This window comes from Alternaria infectoria (genome assembly GCF_024043175.1).
Source record: "Alternaria infectoria strain BMP 0036 chromosome Unknown scaffold_2, whole genome shotgun sequence".
Taxonomy (NCBI): domain Eukaryota; kingdom Fungi; phylum Ascomycota; class Dothideomycetes; order Pleosporales; family Pleosporaceae; genus Alternaria; species Alternaria infectoria.
Window position 1 is genome coordinate 1,486,223 of NW_026250691.1, and position 25,684 is coordinate 1,511,906.

General features: G+C 53.3%; 8 protein-coding genes across 8 annotated transcripts; 3 read left to right on the forward strand and 5 right to left on the reverse strand.

The window, feature by feature from the left end:
• Positions 1–2,689: 2,689 nt before the first annotated feature.
• On the reverse strand, positions 2,690–3,373 carry J4E92_001949 (uncharacterized protein; the record flags this gene model as incomplete). Its single annotated transcript, XM_051493355.1, has 1 exon — positions 2,690–3,373. One exon carries the CDS (start codon positions 3,371–3,373, stop codon positions 2,690–2,692), a length of 684 nt encoding a protein of 227 aa, XP_051356586.1.
• A 186-nt stretch (positions 3,374–3,559) lies between these two features.
• On the forward strand, positions 3,560–4,516 carry J4E92_001950 (uncharacterized protein; the record flags this gene model as incomplete). Its single annotated transcript, XM_051493356.1, has 3 exons — positions 3,560–3,791; positions 3,854–3,956; positions 4,006–4,516. The coding sequence occupies 3 exons, from the start codon at positions 3,560–3,562 to the stop codon at positions 4,514–4,516; spliced, it is 846 nt and encodes a 281-aa protein (XP_051356587.1).
• A 4,414-nt stretch (positions 4,517–8,930) lies between these two features.
• On the reverse strand, positions 8,931–11,298 carry J4E92_001951 (uncharacterized protein; the record flags this gene model as incomplete). The annotated part of the gene is made up of 6 exons (XM_051493357.1): positions 8,931–9,029; positions 9,077–9,822; positions 10,215–10,263; positions 10,474–10,833; positions 10,887–11,092; positions 11,145–11,298. The coding sequence occupies 6 exons, from the start codon at positions 11,296–11,298 to the stop codon at positions 8,931–8,933; spliced, it is 1,614 nt and encodes a 537-aa protein (XP_051356588.1).
• Positions 11,299–12,007: 709 nt separating this feature from the next.
• On the reverse strand, positions 12,008–13,764 carry J4E92_001952 (uncharacterized protein; the record flags this gene model as incomplete). Its single annotated transcript, XM_051493358.1, has 5 exons — positions 12,008–13,140; positions 13,192–13,476; positions 13,526–13,618; positions 13,684–13,689; positions 13,743–13,764. The coding sequence occupies 5 exons, from the start codon at positions 13,762–13,764 to the stop codon at positions 12,008–12,010; spliced, it is 1,539 nt and encodes a 512-aa protein (XP_051356589.1).
• Positions 13,765–14,290: 526 nt separating this feature from the next.
• J4E92_001953 (uncharacterized protein) lies at positions 14,291–15,142 on the forward strand (the record flags this gene model as incomplete). The annotated part of the gene is made up of 2 exons (XM_051493359.1): positions 14,291–14,372; positions 14,505–15,142. 2 exons carry the CDS (start codon positions 14,291–14,293, stop codon positions 15,140–15,142), a joined length of 720 nt encoding a protein of 239 aa, XP_051356590.1.
• Positions 15,143–16,378: 1,236 nt separating this feature from the next.
• On the reverse strand, positions 16,379–17,461 carry J4E92_001954 (uncharacterized protein; the record flags this gene model as incomplete). Its single annotated transcript, XM_051493360.1, has 2 exons — positions 16,379–17,174; positions 17,229–17,461. 2 exons carry the CDS (start codon positions 17,459–17,461, stop codon positions 16,379–16,381), a joined length of 1,029 nt encoding a protein of 342 aa, XP_051356591.1.
• Positions 17,462–19,190: 1,729 nt separating this feature from the next.
• On the forward strand, positions 19,191–20,648 carry J4E92_001955 (uncharacterized protein; the record flags this gene model as incomplete). Its single annotated transcript, XM_051493361.1, has 4 exons — positions 19,191–19,351; positions 19,397–19,579; positions 19,632–19,977; positions 20,037–20,648. 4 exons carry the CDS (start codon positions 19,191–19,193, stop codon positions 20,646–20,648), a joined length of 1,302 nt encoding a protein of 433 aa, XP_051356592.1.
• A 2,506-nt stretch (positions 20,649–23,154) lies between these two features.
• Positions 23,155–24,066, reverse strand: J4E92_001956 (uncharacterized protein; the record flags this gene model as incomplete). Its single annotated transcript, XM_051493362.1, has 3 exons — positions 23,155–23,446; positions 23,499–23,935; positions 23,995–24,066. 3 exons carry the CDS (start codon positions 24,064–24,066, stop codon positions 23,155–23,157), a joined length of 801 nt encoding a protein of 266 aa, XP_051356593.1.
• Positions 24,067–25,684: the final 1,618 nt, after the last annotated feature.

Genomic DNA, 25,684 nt, shown 5'->3' on the forward strand with positions numbered 1-25,684 from the left:
ATAATTTTTGATGGCTTTTTCATTGGTTCTTCACACTGTGGTGAGAGGACTGAGGAAGGAGTGGTGTATGATGTCTTTGGTGGATCAAGAGAAGTTGGTTATGGAAGAGTAGCTAGCTACATAAACACCCGTGCCTCCTTTAATAATCTGGATAGTTTTGTAGCCTACATCAAGAAGGAAACATGCGGGATAGGCGAACTAACGTCCATGAAGGCTGTAGGGTGTTCAGTTCTTCCGTTGATGAGGTGACCATTTGTTATCATGATGTGAGTCAACCCAGATTGAACTCTTTGATCTCGGGTTGTAATGCATCCCAAGAATCTTTCAGTACAACACCTAATCCTCGTCTTTCAGCGACATTTTCAACCCATTCAATCCACATGACATTGTAGAACGATGTTTTCCCGTAATCATCCTTCGTCAACTTCCAGAAAAGGAGCCTTTGTTCCTTTAGCCATGTCTTCACTGGTCGAGAGGTCTCGGCTTCAGTGAGAGCGACGAGTTCACAAACACTGCCATACTGAGGCTGATGGTCGATAGTATCGCACATCAAGACAAGATTACCGACTGTCTCCCCGTCGTTGCACAAGCTCATCAGCTTACGATGCGTGTTGTCGCAAATTACCATATGCCCAAAAGTCAGATGTGCACATGGAGTGATGCAGTGAAGAACGGGGGAAGATTGAACGTGTATACGTCGCTCAGCCGGATCGACGGTAGGAAGTGGGAAGGGATATTTCGTATCTCGCGGAGAAGCAGTACTCGTAAAGTAGTCGCCAACTGGGTAGTAATGGCGACTCCATCCCGTGGGCAGCGCAACATGGGGCTGTTCCCGAAGAGCTTGATATCGGTAGAAACCATTGAACTTCGAACTAACTCCGTCTACTGCGTTCGTTATCCGATACTCTGCCACAGGACTCAGGGTCGCCATGAAGGCCCACGCCGATGCATCGCCGGTATCGCGTCGAATACTTGCGTAAAACGTATACCAAGCAGACAGGCAGTCTATTTTTCCGTTCTTCCAGCCTGTCCACGACCAACTAGGTTCACCCTCGCGTCTCCATACAGACTCCTTAGGTAGCCAGAGCAATGCGATGTCAAAGAAGAACTTCGGCATGCCATGAAGTAGACCATCAGGGAAAGTAGTGTCCATAACCTCAGTAGCGCCTGCGAATGCTGCTTGAGCGTCTTTCTCGTAGGTTAGATTTCGCGAAGAGAAGTTTTCTACGAGCATTCCCCACCGACCGAGAGATGGCACCATATGGATCAAAGCCATCATGCCCATTGGGACGCCGAGATGGTAGCGCTCTTCAGGCCAAGTAGTGTCTCGCATCTTTAAAGGCGTGATGTCTTGGGAATTGTGGCTGTCCCTCGCGCCTATGAACTCGTTAATCCCCTCTCGCCACTCACAGCGCCCACATATCCAGGACACAGTATCTTGAAAAATGAGGAGACGGCGTGAGAACAGCGATTCTTGGAATGTCCAGCCCCTAGTCGCCCATTTCGAATCTTCTGGATAAGCATCCCATAGAGGAGACGAACAGGAGGTAGGACCTTGATCCATCGAGGGGCCCCCAATACCCCTCAGACCGTAGCCTGCGTTAGTCGCCCATTTCGTATCTTCTGGATAAGCATCCCATAGAGGAGATGACCAGGAGGTAGGACCTCGATCCATCGAGGGACCTCCAATACCCCTCAGACCGTAGCCTGCGTCTTCACCACCGGCTGCAACGATGGTGAAGTCGGCACTTGCGTATATGCGAGCCATAGCCCGCAAAGTGATGTTGATAGTGTCTGAATCTGCATCTTGAATAACAGACAGACAATCCACCCACAAATACCGCTCACCAAGGGCTTTGACTAGGTGTATAGCATCGCGAACTGTGTCAGGAAGGACTAGCTCGCTTCCGTTGTCGTAGAGAGCTCCTGGACGCAGCAAGACTTCGAAATTCGATCCTGTTGTCTTGAACATCGGCGCGTTACCCCAAACGTACGAAAGGGCAACGTACTTAATCGGCGGTAAGGTAGATAGGGTTACAAGCGAGCCGTTGATCACATCAACCAGTATGAGTTCATCAATTTGCTGTGCCAAGTCGATCGCGTAATTGTCATTGCAGCAAGCGCCGTGTGTCTTGCGGCAAGCTGTGCGCCAGTTCCGAATGGTTTGGAGGTCGGTTGTAGGTCCGATTGGCGCATAAGATCCGTCTCTACGAAGGAAAAGCATCTCGAGAGACGACGATGATACTTGTGGGGCCGGAGCTGGGGTTGCGCTAGATCCGTCGCTTGCGAACGGCGATTGGATGGCAAACCAGGCTCAAAAGTGGTCGAATAGCTATAGAGATTCGATAAGTAGACTAAGCCCGGATAAGATGCAACTTTTTCGCGACAGATACTGAACGGTACGAGGAGTCGCAAGCTGGCGAGGTATGATGCATAAGCGGGGTTTGTTGGAGATTTGGCGCCGGGAGGCGTTAGACTTCTCACGTGAGAGCACATGTAGATGCCTAGGTGTATTGTCGCTTCGCTGTTACGAGTGGCCACGCTGCAGACTGAAGGAGACTTGAACACTGATGGAGCTTCCAGAATATGCCATTCGCTCTCCAGTGATACATGCGTCCACATAAATGTTATCAGGCAGCAGTGAACGCAGCTCATTCCATGCACGATATGAATTGCGCTTGCGACGGCTCTAGAAGAAATCGAAACCATTCCACCAGATGTATCCGAGTACAGCGGTCACGCTCGTGACTGCAAAAGGCAGGCTCATCTCCACAACGCTCCAGATCCAGAGCGTACCAACTGGAGGAGCTGATTTCATGACGTAGAAGTAGCCGTGCTTGTTGCCCGAGTATATCAGATAGCACCCTGCCACGACAGAGCCTCCAAAGAATGTAGCGTTTCTGAGTATGGGAAATCGGTATGAAAAGTCGACGTGGGTGAGGTAGACTGCTAGGATGAATATGGGCCACGCTGTAAAAGCGCGCCACAGGATCTCGTTCCAGAGTATGTCCTCCCGATATTGGCTGTATACGAGAACGTCGAGGGTGAGGTGGAGGACTGCCATAGTGATGGAGTAGAGGATGGCGTCCCCGAGGGGTCCGATCGGAGGAATATCGTCGGGCGATGCAGGCGTGGACGCTACCGGCACTTTGACAACTCGTGTTCTGCCGTTTATCTTGTCTAGCTCTCGCTGTCTCTCTTCGGCCAAGTCGAAAAGTGTCTTGCCCGTTGGCTTGGAGAAGTCGGGATGCTTCAGAATCATTTCGACGCCGTCTTCATCGATCTCGTTGGTGGGCTGGAAGCCGCTTCCCTTGCCATTCGCGCTTGTCTTGGACTCTTTGGCGCGTCGCTCTTTCCTGTTGCCGGTAGACATGGTGATGTGTATCGGGGAGTGTGGTGGTTTGGGACACGTCGTGTGCGGCTCTAATGAATCTCGAAGATGACGTGGGTCAAAGCTCGTTCCAGAACCTCAATGGCTTCATGCGCACGCGCTACCTCTCCTGACGCAGGTACATAGCAGCAATACAGTAGCAAACACCAAATCGAACATACTCCTTATATGCGCTTGCTGACCATGAATTGGACTGTGTGGGCATCGGTGCCTGTCCTCATCTTTGTTTTCTGGATGTACACCAGCACCCTCGGCGCGTCTTTCCCCACATTACAAAACAAACGCATCCTACTGCTGATCGCGCATCCTGACGATGAGGCCATGTTCTTTGCGCCGACTTTACTGGCGTTGACGCGTCCGGAACGCGGAAATCACGTCAAGATATTGTGCCTCAGTAGCGGTATGGCCCTCACACATCCCCAGTGCTCTCAGAGGCAATCACTCATCTCATTCGTGCAACAGGCGATGCCGATGGTCTTGGCGAAATCCGCAAGAAGGAGCTGGTCAAGAGTGGGCTGCAGCTGGGAATCGGAAGCAAGGACGACATTCTCGTGGTGGAAGACAAGTACGCATTGCCCTGCACGTCCGACTGCAACATACTGACTGTGTCCCAGGAACTTCCCCGATTCCATGACAGTAACATGGCACCCTCGTCTAATCTCCAACCTACTCACCACCGCCTTCGCCCCAAACATGACCTCGATCTCTTCCAAGGAGGCACCGCAGGCGACTGTCGACACCATAATCACCTTTGACGCACACGGCGTCTCCGGCCACCCCAATCACAAGTCGCTCCACGACGGAGCGCATACCTTCTTGAAGGCGCTCATGCACCGACACAGCGGGTGGGAGTGCCCTGTCAAGCTGTACACCCTCACCACTACCTCCATATTCCGTAAATATCTTAGCTTGTTGGACGCACCAGCTACAATTATTGGCGCAATTCTCCGCAAGAAAGAGCTCGGAGGCTTTCCGACTCCACTCCTGTTCGTCAGCTCACCGGTCGGTTACAGGACTGCCCAGAAAGCCATGACCACGGCACACGAAAGCCAAATGCGCTGGTTTCGTTGGGGCTGGATCTCCCTGTCGCGCTACATGGTTCTCAACGATTTGAAGAAGGAATAGTCGCAGTGGTGTTGGAAGGCGCACCGGAAATCTATTGTAGCCATCGAGACCTTCTAGTCTGAACTCTAGTAGGCCCATGCTGAGGCGATAATGTGCTACGTATATGGTGTGGCTGACAAACGGGAAAGAACACCCCATCGCAATTTCCGGACCCTGAAGTCGTGTAACATACCAAGGGAGGCAACTGGCGGAACACGGCAACACTGCCGCGGACAATGGGCTCCACCATTGGTCGTGCCTGAGGAACCTAGGGATGCGCGGGCTTGGAGGTCCGTGTGACTCTGGCATTACACAAGAGGCGTATATTGCATTTTGCTCACAGCCTGCTCACTCTTGCAATCCTCATGTCCTAGGAGTGTATTGCACGTCCTCTCGACAAAAAGCAGAGTCTGCGACTTGCTTTCACCCTTCGCGTTCTGCATACTTTGCGCAACAGACAGCAAAGGGCGCCGGGGAAGAGGTCCGCAACCACTTGGAAGGCATCAATCGTAAGCTGGACGCCGATCTTCACATAACACCAACTGACGCGCTGGTCTTAGACGAAACGACTTCGAAAGCCCGTCCGACGCGCACAGCGTGTGCACACCATGTCTTCTCCGCCCCTCCTTCGCCTGCCCGTCGAGCTTCATCTGGAAATAATCAGTCTTCTCGACCTAAGCAACAAAGCCAACTGGGCTTTCACAACTCGCTATTTCAGATCAATCATACCCACCCCGACGCATGCCGAGTTTCTGGCCGCCGAAGGAACTCCTTGGGCCAAGACTAAACAACTGTATACTTGCAAAGGCTGCATCCGCTTTCACCACTGGAAAGCCTTTGCCGACGATATGAGAAAAGGCAAATGGTGTCGCAGTGGTATTTTGGCCCACACAAGAGTTTGTCTCAAATGCGGGGTAAGCGATGCGCTGTACGTCCCAGGAACACTACTCACAATCTGCAATCGAGTTCACGTACTCTGCCTTTGCGGAGTTCTCACAGATCAAGTTGGCGACCGTCGTGGTAGGTGCGCTGGTTGTTCCCCAGGCCCGTCACGCAACTACAACTGTGACTACTTCAACAACGACGATGACGATGGCTGGAGGCAAGAACGCGCATCTGATCGAAACCACCTACGAGACATGTACGACTGGCCTGAAGAGGGACGCCTCTCAAGGTACTAAGACCGAGAGTGTTGTCAACGACTGTGGGTAGGCAGTATGTCGTTGGCCGCAGCCGGTAGCAATGATAACCTCGCGCACAAAGCTGGAGCATTTCACGGCCACGATCTCTTCGGGTATGAGACTACGACATCTTGTATAGACTACGGTTGCTGGTATTCCAGCGTTGTCCTCCTGTTCACGTTTGCCGCTGTGTTCACCAATAGACCGTTCGCAGACGTTCCTCCTTCCACCACGTCATGGCTGCTGTCAATATTCACGAATGCTCTACCATTCATAAGGTGCCCAACTTATGGTCCAGATTAGGGCTTTCACAGTCTACCGATCTCTGACGTTCGAGCCATTTGGAAGTAACGAAAGCTCTCAAATCACACGTTCGCTTGCTCTTAACCTGCGCTTCGCTATTCAGATCTCCCATAACCATAGCCTCAATCTACAGAAAATGCCGAACCCAGCGAAGCCCACCTCTGAACCAGACTCACCGATAGTCCCACCCGAGCGGCCAAGGACCCTCAAGCGACGCATTTCTTCCAGCTTCAATACTATATTGGCAGCCCTTCCCATACGGAGATCAAGCCCGCATATCAGTTCAAGTCTACGATCATGCACGGAACTCGGAGAAGAGGCCATAATACAACGAGGCGTTGCTGGCGCTAACCAGCAGGCTCCTCAACCCCCTCCAGTCATTCGACTACAGGTACCATCGCTGTCCGAAACCAGCCAGCCCTGTCCTTATGATGCGAGTGAATACCATTCCTTCCCTAGCGTGGAACGCCGACGCTGCGATTTCTGTGGCATGCGGCCACCGAAGTCACCCTCTGGCGAACCATGCAATGAATGTCAGTCCCAAAGCGCACTTTCCCACATGAAATCAGCTTTCACATGGAAGCCAGGTCGTAAGATCAATGAGGATCCAGCAGTTCAGAGCTCTCGTCCACAGCACAGTCCTTCATCCGAAGAATGTCCGCGTATAGTCCCTCCAGAAATCGCGGCGAAAAGGATAGGCAACCCACCGCGGAGAGCAGCACTGCCTGTGCCACGACCAGGTGCTATCAACCCGGCGCTACAGCAGAGAAATGCTACCAGGAGTGACGATATTCCCCGGCGATCGAAAAGCGCTCTTGATCATAACGAAGTGAGGCCAATCAGTCCCAAACTACATTATCATCGTTACTTACGCAACTCAAAGGATTACCCATACGTGCGCGAAAGTGAAGTTTCGCAGCACCTGGATGCCATTCGTGCCGGAGCCCCAAGTCCGCTAATCGATTTCGCCCGCGCTGCTCGTCGCAAGAAAACTTCGGATCCGACTACAGACTTCTCCGAGACGGTCTTCTATGGCCAGAAATTTTCAGCCGCCTTCACTAAAAGTGCAGAGCAACGCCAGTTGTCACAGCCGTCGCGTAGCAATCTCGTCGTTGAGGGCTATCTCGAAACCGGTGGACATGTTGTCGTTGAACGACCACGCCCTGAGCAGCAAGCTAGTATCGATGCACAATTGTACCATAGTAATGTCTATCCTAGACGCTCCCCAGAGCAATCAGGGCGACAATCCCGGGCTTCAAGACGGTCAGCTGATAGTCGCCGTCGCAGGAGGCGTAGAAACTCTGAAGATGACTTTAAGACAAACGACCAGCTACCAGATTTTCAAGAGGGTCCTGCTTACGATGAAATGCCAAGATTGCGAGGTGGTAGTGGAGGAGACGAAAACATCCATACTCGTAGCTGTGGTCTGGCGATGAAGCAACTGCTACTTACTTGTCACAGGCCTGGTTATGAAACTGATTCAGGTAGCGATGATTACTTGCCGCCAGCGAGAACCCCCAATATCGCCGAAGTTGCACGCGCTTTGCGGAGGGCACACGGTACATCTCGCCTTCCGAAAGGTATCTCGAGACGCGATGGATGTCAAGACACGCCACGAACGGGCAGATCTACATCTGGTGGCGGAGACGTTACCAATCCAGCAACCTCACGCACTGCAAGTTTTACAGCTACGTACCCGCAGCCACGCTCGATCTTCTCCTATCTACCATTGTTCGGTCTCGCCTCGATCTTTGCTCGCCTCACAGGCCCTTCTATCGATACTTCCGCCGTCTCCGCGAGTCATAACATACAACCAGCCACACTCCCTCCAACGGTCAGCCTTAGAGGCGGCGCCGGCTCACCTTCCGCTCTGCGAGATCATCAGCGTGTTCCGTCCACGCTCTTCTGGCTCGCAGGTGGGAAGGGTAAACCGATCACCACTGCTAGCTGGAAGAGTCAGAAGCCCCGAAGGAGGATGGGCGGAGTGTTTGGAATGGCTCTCCATGGGTTAGACGCAGGCACCGAGTATGGATCAAGGAAAAGTGTGAGAAATGACAATAGCAATTCTGAGCTTCCGCGACATGTTGCAGCTGCAGTTGCACCCGAAGCAAGCAAGCTTGCAGCGAAAGAGAAGGCAGAGAGCGTGAAGTCAGGCAGGTCTCAATCTTCTAGCTCCTCCTCTTCGTCAAAGGGTAGCACAAAGAGCCACAGCAGTCATTCCTCGACTTCCCATAGATCCGCTGCCGCAGGTAGCGAGGCACACAGAGAGTTGCCCTTAGACCCGGTGCCGGAAGAAGCTCCTGCTGCACCAGCGGTAGATGCTCCTCCAGCTAACCCCGCCACTGCTGAGGGTCCGCGAATACAAGCATCGAGGGAAGAAGCTCGTCCCGCCGATGATGCGCAACGAGAGCATGTGGACGATGGTGGTCAGGGCGCTGCACCCGTTCCGAATGAGAATGAGAACGAGCATGTGGGACAGGCGGCAGCAGAAGCAGAGGGAGGGGCTCAGAAGTAAAATGAAGGAGCGCTAAAGATATGAAGAATCAGGGTAGTGGGTACTGTATCATAGTATAACCGTGCTCACATCGAACGAACCCTTCATGCTTGCGGTACTACTTTCGACGGCACCTATGCTTTTCAATGCTACCCAAAACACCCGCACCTAATCTTCAAACTATATCGTACAAAGTCTCTACCCCACCATTTAACTCATCAGTCCATGAACCTGCTCTCCACTCAAAGTGGCCTTCGCAGCAGGTCTCTTCCCAGCCGCTTTCTTAGACGTAGGCGCGCTCGTCCTCCTTCCACCTGCCGAAGGCCTACTCGCACCCGCACTTCCACCGCCCCTCTGCGCTTCAACAGCAGCTTCATGTTCAATCTTGCTAACGGCCCTCGTAATCGCCATGCTGTATCCACCGATCCACTCACTCCAACTCTGTTTACCATCGCTGTTATCCACGGCAACCTCCATCGTCGAGCTCATGCTTCTCTTTGGCTTCGGCGTGGTTGCAGAAGAAGATTTTGAAGCGGGAACTTTGGTAGTTCTGCTGCTAGACTGTTGTTGTGGTGCAGAGGCGCTGTTCTCGGAAGCACGCACAGCGGCGGCGGCGCGTCGTTGTTCGAGGAAAGAACGCGCTACGTTTTGGGCAGCGGAGACACCTGATTTTATCGTCTTGACGTCTTCAAGGTTGACGTTGGCCGGGATGGGGATACGGTAGCTTCCGGATAGGGTGACTTGTCTCTCTGTACCTGCTCTTGCTCCGGGTACGTCCCTGTCAATCTCCTCAACGTGTTCTGTTCCGCCTCTTTTTGCTCCTTGGCTGCGAGGATTGAAGTGTTCTAGATCCTGTCTTGCCACCTCCAACTCGCCCTCGAGGCGTATGAGTTCTTCATCTGCTTCCTCCTCTTCGTCGTCGCCAAGTTCCTGGACCCGGGAATCGCTTTCATTGGCCGTGGTACTAAGTGTGGGAACCTGCGCTGTAGACGAGGCTTTTCGCCCTTTTCCTCGTCGGCGAGGGGAGCGGCCAGGTCGTGAGTCGGGAATCGCACCGGCTTTGTAGAGCTCTTCTACCTTGGCTTCCAAGCCTCTGACACGAGACTTCAACGCTTCGAGTTCGGAGGGCGATGGCACATCTGCCGTTGTTTTACTTGCAGTAGTAGACTTTGCTGCATCTGTAGATGTTGATGTGGGCTCCTTGTTCAGCTTCCTGGGTTTCTTCTTCGGTGTCTTCGCTGCCGGTGCGGTAACGTCATCTGTGCTTGGTGCTGCTGCAGGCTTCTTTGCTGACGATGCTGAAGCCTTCGCAGCGGGCTCTTTTGGTAATACGACTCCGCCTGCGGACCCTGCTCTTCCCTGTTCAGTCTGACTTGGAGTAGCGGCCTTCCTGGATCGTGCCTGCTTGGCTGGCGTTGCAGGTGTCGCATTGGGTCCCGGTGATGATGGCTTCGACGCCATTGTGTAAAGATGTCCCCTCTATTTGAGCCCAGGAATGATGTGTACCAAACCCCTAACAGCGCGCGTCGTATCTATGGTACGCTTCCGCTCGGTTTGTATAATGACGAATTGGGGCAACACCCATGAACGTGTCGATTTCCTAGCTCAACTAATTGGAATGAAACACTATATGCATCGCAAGACACGAAAAGGAAAGTGATAGCGTAGGCGATCGCCGCCAAAGCAAGATATCGAAGTTGGACACAGGCCGGGCACATCTGACGTATTGTGGCGCACGTACCGGGATCCTGCGTCGTGAACCCTGTTCGCGGCACGTCAACGGCGATCGACTAGACGTTAGCATCGCTGCACCACATGCAAGGGAAAGGACCAGACATTTTTAGCGGCTGCTTCCTCCTAGCCTGCTACAACGGGCTCAATCCAAGCAGTATACCACTGCATCGATAACCCAGAAGTCTACATTACCCTGGGGTCCATCAGGTCTTCCGCATCGTGTGTTGTTGTAGACTGCAGCATCATGTAACAGAAGATCTACTGACAAAGGCCAAGAACTCGCAGCCTTCAGGCAGATCTCCAAACGGCCACTTTATACCGTCCTCCTTGATGACATTCAGCGCAGTCAGGGGCTCAGCGTGATCAACCCAGAACGCAGTGTCGGCGCAGCAGACAGCACCCGTCTGATCACCCTGATCAAACAAGGAGCCCGTAGGTTTAGCCATCTTGACGTAAGGAACTGGCGAGGATTTCATAATAGCGGGTACAAGCTCCTTGATCCCGCTCAAATCCACCTTCTCGATCCCATGTCCGAAGGCTCGCAGAGCAGCACGGATAGTAGCAGGATGAGACGAAAGGATTCCGAAACTGCGGTCGTGTTCGTTTTCGCTCAGATGGAACAAGATCTGTAAGGTTCAGTGAATGCTGGCTGAGGTCAATAAGTTGTGTGAAGACAGACCTTTGTAGCCAGCCCGTTGCGCCTGAAATCCCGACCGACACATAGTTGAGTGATCCAGCCAATTCTGCGGCCCTCGTAGTCCCAGAAAGTTGCAAAGGCGTGTCCAGCAAGTTTGTTATCGACCGTAGCGCGCACCAGAACGCTGTCAGTACCCGGAGCAAGAGACTGCTCACGAAGTCGACTTTTGGACATCTTCACGGGGCGTCCTACACAAACATTAGCATTGTATTCATCAGCGAGAGTAAGTACTGTACCTACCTGGCTTGCAGAATTTACCCAATGTGCCCATTCTCTCTTCAGCAAGAGGACCCCAGATTCCATAGTTAGAGGAAAAGAGCTCAGCCGCTTGAGCGATCATCTCTTCCGAGACGTAATGGCCCTGAATCTTTTCTATGACAATAGTGCCAGACATAGTGTAGATGATCTTTCGTTTTCCAACTTCGAATATTGTAGCTATGACAGCGGAGGATGACGACCAAAGAACAGATTTTATAGTCCCAAATCGAACCATGGTCTGCATGCTTGAATCCTTGACAACGACCCACCCCTGTCAGACCCTCATACGAACCCTACATATACATCACAGTAATGCACCGCATTATCGCAAACATGCGTCAAACATTGGAGTGTAGATACTTTCGAAATTCTTGTTGCAGCTAAATACATGCCAGTGCATACCATCCCTCTAGTTCCCTAACACAGATCCATCAAAGAGAGAGCTTGGCTAGGCCACAACAACAGACATACTGATGGCGAGGGGAGATAATCGAAAATGTGGCATATCCTATATTTACCGGATGTGGAAGGTCTAGGAGGGCGACCAATACTTTTTGGAAACGAGCAGCGCCAAGGAACGGCATCGTAAGGGGCATGCAGAAAGAAGCTCGTAAAACGTCCCAAGTCCAGCCACGGACGCCTTGCAAATCGCGCTCGGATTAACAGGGCTGTCGAAAGGACGATGATTGTGCAGTGATGCAACAATATGGGAAAACCGCCGAACAAAAACAGCTGTGATTAACAGCAAAGCCCAGAAACACAAAGGACGCCACCACGCCGTCGAATATGCGTTGCGTTCATCCCAGATACAGCATCGGGGCTAGTCTCAATATTGATACGTCCACCTAAGACGCGATGGCGCGGGCCGGGGCACCTCCGCCTCCTCGGCGGTTGTTCTTAACGTTCTTGGTGGGCTTGGTGACAGTGCTCCAGCCATCGTCGTCCATGACCTCGGTAGTAGTGCCTTCAGGTGCCGCAGCTGTGCTGGACTTCCGCCTCCATGAGCCTTGTTCAGCCTTCGGTGGGTCACGAGTGACTTCTTGCGGCTTGACGTCCTTGTCGTGTACAATCTCTCCCTCGGCATCCTCATCCTGGCCGGCAGAATTACCCTCGTCCACCCGTTGGAGGATCTCGAAGTTGGACTTGGGCTTCTCCTCGCTATCATTCTCCTCCTTCTTTGTCGGCGTTGGCTGTGCTGAGTCCTTGGGCGCTGGCTTCTCCGCGGCTTCCTTGGCCTTCTTCTCCTCGCGCGCCTTGTCATCGGCTTCCTTCTTCTGGCGCAAAGCAAGTTGCCTCTTCTCCTCGATCTCTTTCTCACGAGCAGCGGTGTCGATGGGTCGGGCGGCACCGAATGGGTTGGGCTTGTCCGAAGGAGTGGACGCGTCTTGAGCTGGTTGAGCCTCGGAGACGGTTCGCTTGGCCAGGTTCAAGCGAGGGCGGCCGGCGGGTGCAGCGGCCTGCGGTGCCGGTGATGATGGCGTGCTAGCGTCGGGTGTGGATGTTGGCGACTTGATAGGCGCATCGGGGCGCATCTTGGATCGCCACTGGTTGTCATTGTCTGCCGCAGTAGGCTGCCTCTCAAATTGCGGTCGCTCCTGGAACTCACGGCGGGGCCCACGAGAGCCCTCAGTGCCTTGACCCTCGCCCCAGGCGGGGGACTGTCGGCGGCCCTCGCGGGGACCTCCTTCGAAGCCACCTCGAGTGCGGCCGCCCTCGCTGGGGGGAGGTGCAGCGGATGGAGAAAGGGGTCCTCGGCGCTCCCAGTTGCCAAAGTCGCGGGGCTTTCCGTCGCTCTCGAATGGAGGTGGGCGGCGACGCTCACCACGCTCGCTGCCGGCGTCGGATCCTGCGTCGAAAGCGCGGTCACGGCCCGAGCCGAAGCCGCCGCGTCCGGAGCTGCTGCGCTGGCCAGGTAGATCAGGGAGGGGTCCCTTTCGGGTCCAGTCTGTGATGACGCGGGCTTCTTCGCGGTCCTTGGCTGTGACTTGTCAGTAATTGTTTGAGTGCATCGTGTAGACACATGACGTACGGGGTTCAGCGACGCTGACACGGATATTCCTGCCCTGGAAAGATGTGCCAGACAGGTCAAGCGCCTTCTTCAGTCCATCAACGCTGCCAAATTCGACGTAGCCGAAGCCCTTGGGCTTTCGGTCCAGTTTGTCCTCGACGATGCGCACGTTGGTCACCTCGCAGTCGGCGAAGAAGTCGGTCACGTCGCCCTCGGTGGCATCGAAGGAGAGGTTGCCCAGGTGGGCGGTGTACGGGGGCTTGGAGGGCATGGGGAGCGCCTCGCGAGTTGCGAATCCACGGTCGGCTGGGGTATTGTTAGCATACGCAGATGCATGTAAAGAGTCTCTCCTCACCATAGCTGCCAGCGCGGTCAGCACCGAAGCCGCTGCCGCCGCCAGAGCCAAAGGTAGGCCTGTCGCCTCCATAGCCAGAGCTTCTACCGGCACCTAAAAATGTGTCAGTCTTCCGTCATGTGCATGTTCGCGCTGCGACAGTCGGTGGGGTGTATTACCGGCTCCTGCAAACGTTAGTACACCGGGCCACTCCCTAAGCAGAATGCGTGTCACTCACCAGGCATTGGCGCGTCCTCCATTTCGTCGGCCCATGATCCTAGCGCTGCTACATGTCAGTCTTCTGCGCGCTCGGGGACAGGTAGGCGGGGCGTACATTGGTCATTTAGGAATTCTCCCAGGCCCATGGTCTGTTGCTTCTTCTTGGGCGCTACAACACATCGTCAGCCATGGCTTCTTGTTTTGGGCGCGGTACAGAGCGGGGCAAAAAAGCCGGCTCGAGTGACGCCTGCAATTTGCGTGCGCACCGCGGCGACGTACCCATGATTGCGGTTTGGCAGACTGTGCGCGAGTAGGTTCGGCGCGCTGTCTGATTCGAGTCTGGAGAGCGGTCTCTTGCTCTCGGGTGTGGTCTTGGTGGTTGCGGGGTCTGTGGTTGAAGCGTGTGTGGGGTGAGTTCTTGAGACTTTCCCGAACGGAAATCTTAAGCTCAGGCTGTGCGTTCGTTGGGCCTCGCTTAGTCAGCGCCTTTGCTTTTCCAACGGCGGCGAACCTTGCATTGTCCTTACCCGAATCTGGTCCACGACCTTCAGCCCCCATGAAAGAGCGATGAAAGCCAAACATGACCCAGACCAGGTCACGCAGCCTTTCGAGGTTGCCCGGCAAGCACTCTATATTGGCGGAGCCTCAGGTACGCACATGGTCTTTTCACCACTCCACGTAGTCTCGCTTCATTGTAGTCGTGCGCTTTCATTTCACTGCTGCATAATCGTCGTCTTGTCAGCTTTTTCTCACCTCATAAACTTTGCCTAACCTGTTCCAGCCGTCCCTGGTACCGTGATTGGTGCCTTCTACGGTACTATCCGCACGCAAACTCCGGTTCTCTTCTCCATCGTTTCAGGAGCGCAATGGTTCGCCATTGGCAGCACGTTCTGGGGCATCCGCACGTCAGTCCTCAACCACGCTGGCTTACTCAACTGGTGGAACCTCACTCGCGGGGCACCCGTCTATCCTCGCACCGACCTCAACCCAACCACGTCTGACAAGGTTCGCGCGTCAGCCCTTGCTGGTGGACTGACTGGATTCAACCTCGGCCTCCTCTTTCGCGGCCCTCGAAATGTCATTCCAGGTACCATCATGTTCACCCTGTTCGGCTGGGCAGGACAGCATGGGTACAATTACCTCGACGCCAAGAACTCCAGCGAAATCCAGGAACGAGCGAGAGGTGAAGCCAAGCCCAAGGAGAACCTTATGCAAAAGATTGCAAAGAGCAAGTGGAGTCCGATGCAAGTCTTGACCGACGACGACTACGAGAACATGATGCAGGAAAAGCTTCTTCGGGTCGAGGCCCAGATCGCGGTGATTGACGACAAGATTGATGTATTGAAGAAGCAGGCGTTTGAGTTGGAGACGCAGCGGAAGATGAAGGAAATGCAAGAGCAGGGACAAACTACCAAGTGAGAGGATGTCTTTCTAGTGGTGCATGTCGTAGACGTGACACCTGATATGCGTTGTGTAAGATATATTTCATTTCTCTTTGTTGCTGAATTCCTATGATCTTTCTTTCCTATTGCGCGACAGGTGATCTTGCTCTATTTTATTATCATTTCACCAAGTAATTGTCTCGTCCATCGTTCTGCTTCTTCTCTTGACCCTTATCATCATCTATACATATGTGCTTGATCATCTAATTCCCCTTTTTCATTATGCAAAGAAATCGTCTTCAAGGTGTGACTCGAATACGGAAGTACCCGTGGACAGCACGGCTGGAAGTCGCGCTACAAGCGAGTCCATACACGTCAAAGGGATCATAGCTGACGTTTGATCCCTTCGCAGTAGCTACGCGTTATCACTACTCTCCGAATATCCGGCGTACCCTCCGCGCTCTACTCGAGACTGATCGGTAGGGATAGACCTTCGCCCTGAAGAACGGCCGTCAAGCACTGCGGGTGCCTCCTCTGAACTCGTCATCACTCTCACCACCATCACTCTCGCTTCCCGTCGGCGCCCCGACCCTCCGCCATCGCACAACAAACACCTAAAATGCAAACGCGCACGCCCGCGCACGCAGCGCTCTCACCAGGCACCTGCGCACTCGCCTCCAAACGCGCCTTCACTCCATCCCAGGTCCCACCCCACACTCCACACCATCTCCCCCAATACATAGCACTTGAATCCGCAATCTTCCATCAACAAGCCGCCTTGGCTGAAGTTCGAGAGGAACGACCAAAGACAGGAGCCCGCAACCACAATATTAACGGCTTCCGAATGGTTAATCGGTCCAGACCCAACTCACCCAAGGCGCCTTGTTCGATTCCCTAGTCTGCCTTTAGGAACATGTGGACCCTTGAAGGATACAACAGACAATAATGTCCAGAAACGAAAAATCAGCAATGGTTAGACGTCGTCTTCTATCTTCGGATAGAAGATGCTTTTTTGCTCTTTTTTGCAACATCGTTTTTACTATGTTCTACTTTTTACTTTTCGTGTATATTTTACTTACAGGCAAGGCGTCTAGCATTCTCCACATGTATTTGCGTTGCGCAAAAGCTAGAGAAAGAAAGAGAAGTGTAAGATAGCTAAGAAGGACTTGCTTTATAGAGACGGCAATTTGTAGGAGACTTAAGATTAACGCAGAGAAGCTTTACTTTTGGATTTAACATTCGTGGAATGCGCACTCGGCGAACGCTACATACCCTACTGCTTAACATCAATCGGCTTACCGCCCTGCTCTCCACTCTTCAAACAACTCTCCAGGATCTCCAGATCCTTCAACGCCTCCTCAGGGCTCTGCATCTCGTTCCTCTTTCCTTGCTCCAGACTCTTCGCCCAAGCCTTGATCTCTTGGTTCACGCCATTGCCCTCATCGGGAAATTCTTTCGTCTCTGGGTCTTTGCCATCCCTGGTGATGGTGACCTTGCCGCGAGCGACATGAACTGAGCCCTTCTCGCAGGCAACCAGGTACTCAGAGCCGGTGTCGGTGGTGCCAAAGCAAATGGACAGAGTACCAGATGCATCGTTGTCCAGCTGCATAGTGGCGTTGAGTGTATCGACAGGAGGAAGGTGCTCCTGAAGCTGCGCGGTGAATGCGCTGACCTTCTTGATCTTTCGGCCGCCACCTTGTAGCAGAAGACGCGTCGCCGCTACGAAGTGCACGCCGCCGTCAAGCACGAAGCCGCCCTGGTGATCCGGCTTCTTGCGCCATTCCGTCTCGTAGTACTTGCTGCCTGCCGACACCATGGCAGCAACACGTACACGGAAGGTAAGAACGCGACCTAAAGAAGCGACCTGCTCAGAACCCCAGACGTAGGAGTCGATGAAGCGGAAGTTTTCGGCTACGGTGTAGACTGCAGAGGTGTTGGAGGAGTCTTGTGTCCATGCGAGCAGTTCGCGTGCGGTCTCTAGGTCTTTCGCGATGGGCTTCTCAGCAAAGACATGTTTCCCAGCTGCGAGGGCTTTCTTGATGTAGTCTGGCTGGGCAAGGATCGGTAGTCTGAGTTGCGACACGTTAGCAACTCACTTTCTGTACTCTAGCCAGTATACGTACGCGATGACTACGCCCTTCACATCATCCCTCTTGAGTAGGTCTTCGAATTTCTTGCCATCCTGGTCATCGCTGTAGAGTTCGACGTCGGATAGCTTCTCGGATAGAGCCTTCGCCGACTTGAGTGATCGCGAGTAGACTGCTTTTAGGCTCAATGACGGGGTGTCTTGAATGGCGGGCAAGTGTTCTTCTTTGGCGAAGATGCCGCTTCCGATGATAGCTATGCCGATAGACATCTTGATGGAAGTTCCCCAAGTTGATGGCACAGGAGTTCTTGGAAGATCTTGTACAGCTCACTCCCCTCGAGATATGTAGTCCCAATAACGGCTGTACTGCGGCTAAATGGCAATTGTAGCGGAGGAAATAGTAATCTCTTCCAATAGTAATCGTTTCCAATAGCATCTACGCCATGACCCGTCGCGGGGTACATGTCGCTGCCCCACGATGGCGATGACGTCGGGCACCATACCGTAAATGGTCAAGTGCGATCAGCTCCACGGGTTGCCGACTTTGTCGCAGCCCTGGAGTCGGCCTTCCATCAACATCGATATCGTACAACGCCCATCGCACATCTGTCAAGCTTCCTGTCCTGCATGATCGACGCGACTTTCATGCATACCATGTCGCGCATTGGACACGCGATCATCACGCGTCTTGTCTTCGGCAGTTGAAGCGAAACGTGAAGAGCGCTCTACATCCACGCATGAACGCGTATGCTATGCTGATAGCAGTCACAGAGCGCAGCCTGGATTACTGACAGTCGTCGCAATGCTTACAGAAGATTTGTGCATTCGCACCCAACGCGCAACACGCCAACGGTTGTATCATCTCTTCCAGGGTCAGGCACCACACGCGCCATCGGATCTACCTGTCTACCTCCACCTCCCGATAACATAAAACGGTCCCAACAAGATAGCACTGTGGCGCACCATGTCATCACATCACCGCGTGGATATGCTTGTGATGGTGTCTTGGCAGATGTCAATGTCCAAAGCAACTGGTAGCGGCTGAGACGCGTCCACAACCAACTATCAACGGCTGCATCGATAGATATGCTGCCAGGCAGGCATGATTTCCCTGTATTTTCGGACACTGGGGTTTTCTACGACCGCGGATTTTGCTTTCGCTGGGGCGTATATATCTCTGGGAAGTTCCGACATACTGAAACACGTCGCGTTGGACGTCGCGTTCGGCTAGCCCTGGTCAGGCTTCGGCAGTCAAGCCCATGCAAGGCGTCGATCGACGAGCATGGTTGGTATATCGCTTTGTCTCAAACGCTTCAGCGTAGTTTCGTTAGTATCAGGCTACCCTTGATGCCTCGAGCCCTATCGCAATGCGGTCATAAGAGAGGTTGGCCCAAGGCACTCATCGTTCAGAGCTGGCCTCGCTGTCCTACTGCTGCTGCTTCATTCAATACACATTTTAATTACTCTTTCTCAACGCAGCGCGTTCGAAAAGACTGCCGGCAGTCATCTACATTCCTTCCATTCTCGTTACCATTCTTTTTCTTTCACGTTAGCAGACCTAGGTACCACCAAGATGGGTTTCGGAATTCTAGAAGACCGCCATATGGCAGCTCCTCCGGGAACATCTACCATCAACGACTCTGAACCTTCCCGTAGGATTCATCCCTCGGAACAGTAACACGGTGTCACTAATCCCTGTTTAGTAGACTCAAAGGTTGACTTCAGCGACGTCAAGCGCGATGGCGATGTCATCCTGCAACCACAGCCTTCGGATAGTCCCAACGATCCGCTCAACTGGTGAGAGACTATGAAATTTCCGTCACGATACACTGTCTCACGCGCCACAGGTCACCGAAAAGGAAGGAATGCATTATGATTCTGCTCGCTTTCAGTTCTGGTGTGACAACAGCGTAAGCATCGAAGACAGTCCATTGTTTCCACAAGCTGAGTCTCCGCCAGTCTTGGACCCATGGTGACACCCGCACTTCCACTCATCGCCATGAAGTACAACGTCAGCATCGATATGGTTTCCAGTCTGATCATTGGTTTTCTCGCCTTTTGGATCGGTTTCACCACGTTCTTCACGGCTGCTGGAGCGAATATCTGGGGCAAGCGACCCTTCTTCATCATTTCCACCGTGATCCTTCTTGCAACGAACGTGTGGGGATTCTTCACCAGGGTATGTATCGAAAGATGAGCTAACAGGTTCTTCGTTGACAGAAAGCAGTCTTTCGTCTCTCTCGCTGTCATGCGAGTCGTGCAGGGTATTGCATCAGCACCTCTCGAGACACTCGTCACCTCCACGGTGTCCGACATGTACTTTGTCCACCAAAGAGGTACTAGAATCGCAGTCTGGGGTTGCATGTTAGCCTCTGGTGTGCTTCTCGGGTAAGTTCCTTTCCACCCAGTTCATCGCATCTGCGTACTGACCCAGTCTTAGCCAAACAATCGCCGGTGCTATCATCCAGAACGTTTCTTTTGAGGCTACTTTCGGTATCTCCGCTCTGATCTTCATTCCGATTCTCCTTGGCATGTACTTTTTCGTCGTCGAGACCACCTACTATGGCGCCCGTCCTACGACGGACAAGCTTGCCGTCAATGAGAAGCACAAGTCCGTTTCCTCCGTTTTCGAGCTCGAAGAAGAGAGAGAGTCATACCACAGCCAGCTAGCGCTCTTCCGTGGCCGCTTGTCGCAAGAATCATTCTGGAAGAACGCTTGGAAGCCTGTGCCGCTCATAGCATTCCCGGCAGTACTGTTCAGCACAATCGTGTATGGGTCTTACTTTGTGAGCAAAGCCCATCAGCTTTCTGCGAGACACGCGCTGACTATCATCTTCCCCTCTAGACTTGGCTACTCACCATCTCCGTCCTCTCAGTCAACATCTTCTCTGCGCCACCGTACTCGCTGAACCCGGCACAAGTCGGTCTTACCAACCTGCCTCTCCTCGTTGTCGCACTTATCGGCTCGCCCCTGTCCGGCTGGACAGCCGATGCTCTCGCGAAATTCATGGCCCGCCGCAACAAGGGTGTCTTCGAGCCTGAATTCCGCCTGACTCTGATGGTACCAGCCGTCATCTTTGCTACGATTGGCTTCCTCGGCTTCGGCATGAGTACTTCAGCTGGCTACCCTATTGTTTGGCCATTGGTATTCATGTCCATTCACTCGCTCTCCGTGCCGTTCGCATCAACAGCCAGTCTGACCTACGTGATTGACTGCCACCCCAAAGATGCAAACCAGGCTTTCGTCACCATCAACTTCACAAAGGCGGTGTTCACCTTCATCGCGACAACGTACGCGAACGGCATCATGGCCAACATCGGACCACGCGCGGTGTTCGACGGCATCACGGTCATCAACTTGGGAATTTGTGCGCTTACCATTCCGGCGTATGTGTTTGGCAAGAGGTTCAGGAGTTTGGTGGCGCGGAGCTCGTTCGGCAAGAAGATCTCTGGCTGAGAGCTTGGGCCGCGTGCCTTCTACTGCGACGACAAGGCATGAGTTCAAAGGGATGGTGATGACATATGTAGTTTCATGAATACACACAGTCGTTATAGATCTGAAATGTCACAAAGCACTGTTTTCATGATGAGACAGTATGGGTATTGTGCTACTTGGGAGCTGGTCCGCGTTGGCTTGATCACAGGAGCAACTTTAGATTGTAGGAGTTGACATCGTGACTTTGAACCTGTGTTGAATCTTGTAATGTACAGAAGGAAACATGTTAAGTAGGCACCGAGAGAAGACGGATGCAGTAAGTAACTTTTGTATTTGAAGAGAACTCTTTGGTATCGTGAATCTAAACATAATGCAACCACACCCAAACGCCGTTGACAACTTCTGTCGTGCCTTGTGCCAGACATCCCACTATCTCTTCGTGAGTGAGCACATGCGTCCCGCGCTTGGTGCAAGTTTTCGCATGATAAGTTTGGTCTTGCGATACATCCAAGCGGTTCTCTGCGCTCTGCGTCGTCACTCCTGACGGCGCGATATAGTGGCACAGGTCTTCGCGTCTCGGCGTTCATGTCGCATCAAGGTTCGTCTGCTAGACAAGAGCAAGCGGCCTGCTGTTGACTGTGACGTCCTTGGAGTCGTATGTCGGGCGAGCTTTATTTGCTGAAATTGAATAGTAGCTCGATGCTTCAGTTCGTCACTCGTCTCGCACCGCCATCCATCTCTCTAGCGCCTGGTCTTTGCGACAACATCTGTGCCATGGACTGTGACGCATTTGAGGCTGACGAAGTTGCGTATCTGGGGCTTAGCGGTGATGTCAGACTGGCTCGTCGTGATGTCGAGATGTTGATGGATGATGGAGATGATGAGGTTGCGTTCTTGAGGAAGACGCGCGCAGGTGGGAATTGGCTGACTGGCGGCATTGTGATTGTGTATGCGAGCTGTATTGTTGGTCTGATGTGGTATGCTCGAGGATGAAACGTGATGATCGTTCGGTGGTAATAAGAGCAGGGCTTGTTGTTTGATGTCGTCAATACGATGGCACGATGTGTAGTAACCGGATGTTGGATGTCTCTTCTCAGCTGATGGAATGTCTGTTATAAGCAAAAAGCGTAGCAAGAGCAGCAATCACTCATCTTATATCCATCCACGAATCCAAATTGACTCACCCAACTAGACCCACACTAACTCTCTACCCTCGGAGTCACAAGCAACTCGCCCATCCACGCAAGCCTCTAGCGCGCGTGCCCCCCAAACCCGCCCGCGCCGTGACATGTGAAGCCCTTCCCGTTTCGAGCCATGATCACCCCACGGCATCGTGAGCATCACGTCTTGCACATGCGGATCCGGACCCAATCGGCGGATAATTCTCGTTCCAAAGGAGACGACTACGATCAACGCAGACTAAACGACATGCACGCGATCGTGGGTTGCGTCCAGCTCATCTAGCTCCCGTTACCCCGGGTGGGTTTTCCGTGTGCGACTACGGTGCTTTGAGCAATTTGTCTTTTCCCCCAGTTTGCGCGAGCCGACCCTCCACCTCCACCCCCCAAACGCCCGGAAAAGCAAAAAAGGGCCGAGAGGCGCATCGCATTGCGCATATACTTGCAGCTTACACACCTACACAATTCGAGCAGCAGCCAAGGTGCCGAGGCGTGTGATGGTAGCTGGTGCGTGTTTGAACTTTGTATGGTGCTCGTGTGTGTGCTTGTTTGGAGATGGGAGGCTGCGACACGTCATGCACGGAGCCTAAAGTGCGGGGTGGGCCTCCGCGAACACTGGCTAGGGCGAAGCAACGGCGTCTGGTTTGACGGCCACAGAGCTTCTAGCATGCTTCCACCGAATGTTTGGACAAGTTTTAGCCTGAGATGAAAGATACGACGCGAGGTAGATCACCGACGTCGGAGGATCTCCCGTGAGTCTGGATACGAGAGATGTTGTTTTGAGCGGAGTAAGTTTAGATGGCATGTACGACACTGGCATGGAGATCGCGATGCGGGGCAGCTGATGGGTCACAGGTAACCTCAGCGAACGGTGTAATACATGCTCTGCTCTACAACGTTTCTTTTGCGGCTTGCACTAGCGCGAAGATATATGCGTGTACTCATGTATACTGCGGGTGTAACTGCAAAGCAATGCATGCGAGAAGCCAGACTCCGCGGGTATTGGGAAATCAGCCCGACATGTGAGCCCAGTCTCGTCATTGTTGCGGTGTAACGGTGTTTCAAGGCTGCATCCACGACAGCACGTTCAGGCGGATGTCTGGCAAGTCGTAGTCAGAGAAATGACATTGCTTTTCATATCGTACAAGGTCGGCCAACTTTTAGACGTCGCAATATAGTACATCCAAGTCATTATCCAAGCCTTCTGCATCCGCAGCATTAACGTATCTTGCAGCGCACAACTGCGCCCAGGTATCCGAACATGCAAGCATATCCACACAACACGCATGCTGACATGCCGTTCGTATTATCCAATTGTCCCAAAGAATTCAAAGTCGAGTTCAGGGGATCTAAGCTCGGCCGCTGCGGACGCGCTTGGCTTCGGGGCGCTGAAGGTGCGAGGCAGGGATCCAGCTCTCATCGTAGGCCTTTGCGCCGGAAGTGACAGCAGGACCATCAGCACCAACGACGGCAACCTGATCGGCGGGGTCGACCTTCTTGCTCTGGCCCGAAGACGCCTTAGCACGCTCACCACCCTTGCCGCGGCCCTTCTTCTGCGGGAAGAAGGTGGAGATCCAGGTGTTGTAGATGAAGTACACGGTTCCACCGAAGGCGCCAAGGAGGACGAGGTACAGGAAGATGCTAGAGAGAAGTAAGTACATGTGTCCAGGCTGAGTGGTGGATTGCTACGTACATCTGGGGGTCGAAGAAGCTAGTGGGCGCCTCAACAATGCTGACAGTCTCGTTGTAGACCGGGACGGTGATGAGGTTGTTCTTGCTGTCCTTCAGCACAGTCACGAGCTGGAGGCGGAGATTCTGGGGGTGCATCTCCGTCGTGAAGCTGTAGGGAATCGTCTCGTTGGCGCCAGCGGGGATCTGGATGGAGTAGCGCTGGCGAGTGAGGTTGCGAAGGATCTGAGATTCTCCCTTGATCTCCTGGATCAACGAGCCACCGACAATGGTGACGCCGACGGGGGTTGGCTCATTGTTGACCACAGACAGACGCGCCTGGGTGGCCTGGCCGTTGACGAGCTTGACGCCGAAGATCTCAGACTGGGGGAAAGAGACGGAAACGGCGACGTTGAGGTTGGGCGTTTGCGGCTCGTCTACTGCCTGTTGCACCTTCTCAGCCTGGAGACGCGACCGTTAGCCATCTGATGTCATGCTGCGTCAGAAAGTTTGGAGCTTACCGCGGGCTCAGCATAGGTGCCGAGAGCTCGGAGAGAGAGCAGGAGCAGAGATGAAAACTTCCAATTGACCATGATGAAGACGACACAAGACGGGGAGAGGGATGAGAGGAGGAGGGACGGCGTGTGGGAACAGATGGGGTAATTCGAACGTGGCTTCTGGGAAGTGACGTCCGGGCGCAGCTGCCTCTTGGCGTCGGAGGACGGAACTAGAGCCGCGGCAATGCGACACCATCTCTCCACCTCCTCCCCTACAACGAAGATGGTGAACAGGTGCACTGCAGCCTACATCATTATGAACACGAAATGTCGCAAAACCTGAGCGCAATGTAGACTCCTAGGTCATTTTATTTCTATCATCCTTGCGTCAAGATGAGCTATCGCTTGACACTCTCTGTGGCTGGCCCCTTCCAAGTATAGACCCGTGGACTGTTTCCTGGTACGCGCCATGTCGCGTTGTACATGGCATCCACGCCGCAAATGTCGCTCCTTCTATTTCAAACCCAGCGGCACCCATGGTTCTGCGGTTTGCTATAATTGCACATACGCCGCCTTGGAGTGGCTGCCCGCCGGCGTTGCGCATGGCTGCATACCGTTAAAAGCCAGACTGGCTGTCTTCACTGCCCAGTGATGTTTTATGTCACCGCAATAACTCACCTTCACTTGCGGTTTCCTATTCGGGCTTGAAAAATCTATACTAACCGCAGAAAGAGCGCTCGACCCTCCTGAACCTGCTTTCTCTCCACCTTCTCTCATACACGTAAATCGCAGTCATTCGATTATCTATCATTCAGTCACACACCCTGTTCGCCGATCGCCTGCGCCCTTTGCGATATGTCGCCTTCGCTCAGCGGCCTTGGCCTGGCTTCACCGGGCCCCTCCGACGCCGATTTAGCAGACTTTACCAGACGCTTCGAGCAATTCCAGCTGTACGAGGATGAAAAGGCCAAGTTCATGACCGTAAGTGCACTGTAACTGTCACTATCACTCAGTCGTGACTGACGCGCAATAGGAAATGAAAAATCGGTATGAATATATGCACCAACAGGTAAGCTCTAACTGTGCGAAACACGTGTGAGGCATGTACTAATTTCGTACGCTACAGTACCAAATATTGGCCACCGAACGCGACCGCGATCGCAACTGGATCCTCGCATGGCAAAATGAGAAGCAGCAATATGAGAGGTCGCACCGGAACCTGCAGCGGAATATGGTAATCCCATCCAGCCACACATCGCTTTGGAGCTGACTTGGACGTGACAGGCTGAGAATCCATTTGTTATGGTACTGATTGACGGCGACGGCATGATTGTGAGCTTCACGTACTGCGAGTTGAGTGCATTTTGCTGACTACATACAAGTTTAGTGACGACTTCCTCCGCGAGGGAGAGCAAGGTGGCCGCCGGGCTGCTGTCCAATTGTTCGCCGATATCCACGAGTATATCGAGAATGAGTGCCAAGATATCCCATTTGGTTACCGCGTCGCCTGCCGCATCTATGCGAACGTTCGGGGGCTGGGCGACGTACTCGTACGCAGGGGGATTTATGAAGACATCATCGAGTTCGAGGACTTCGTGCGTGGATTCACGCGGGGAAAGACATTGTTCGACTTTATCGACGTCGGTGCGGGAAAAGATCGCGCTGACGAGAAGATCATCGGTGAGTACCACTGTTCTACTACGTCTCCAGCCCC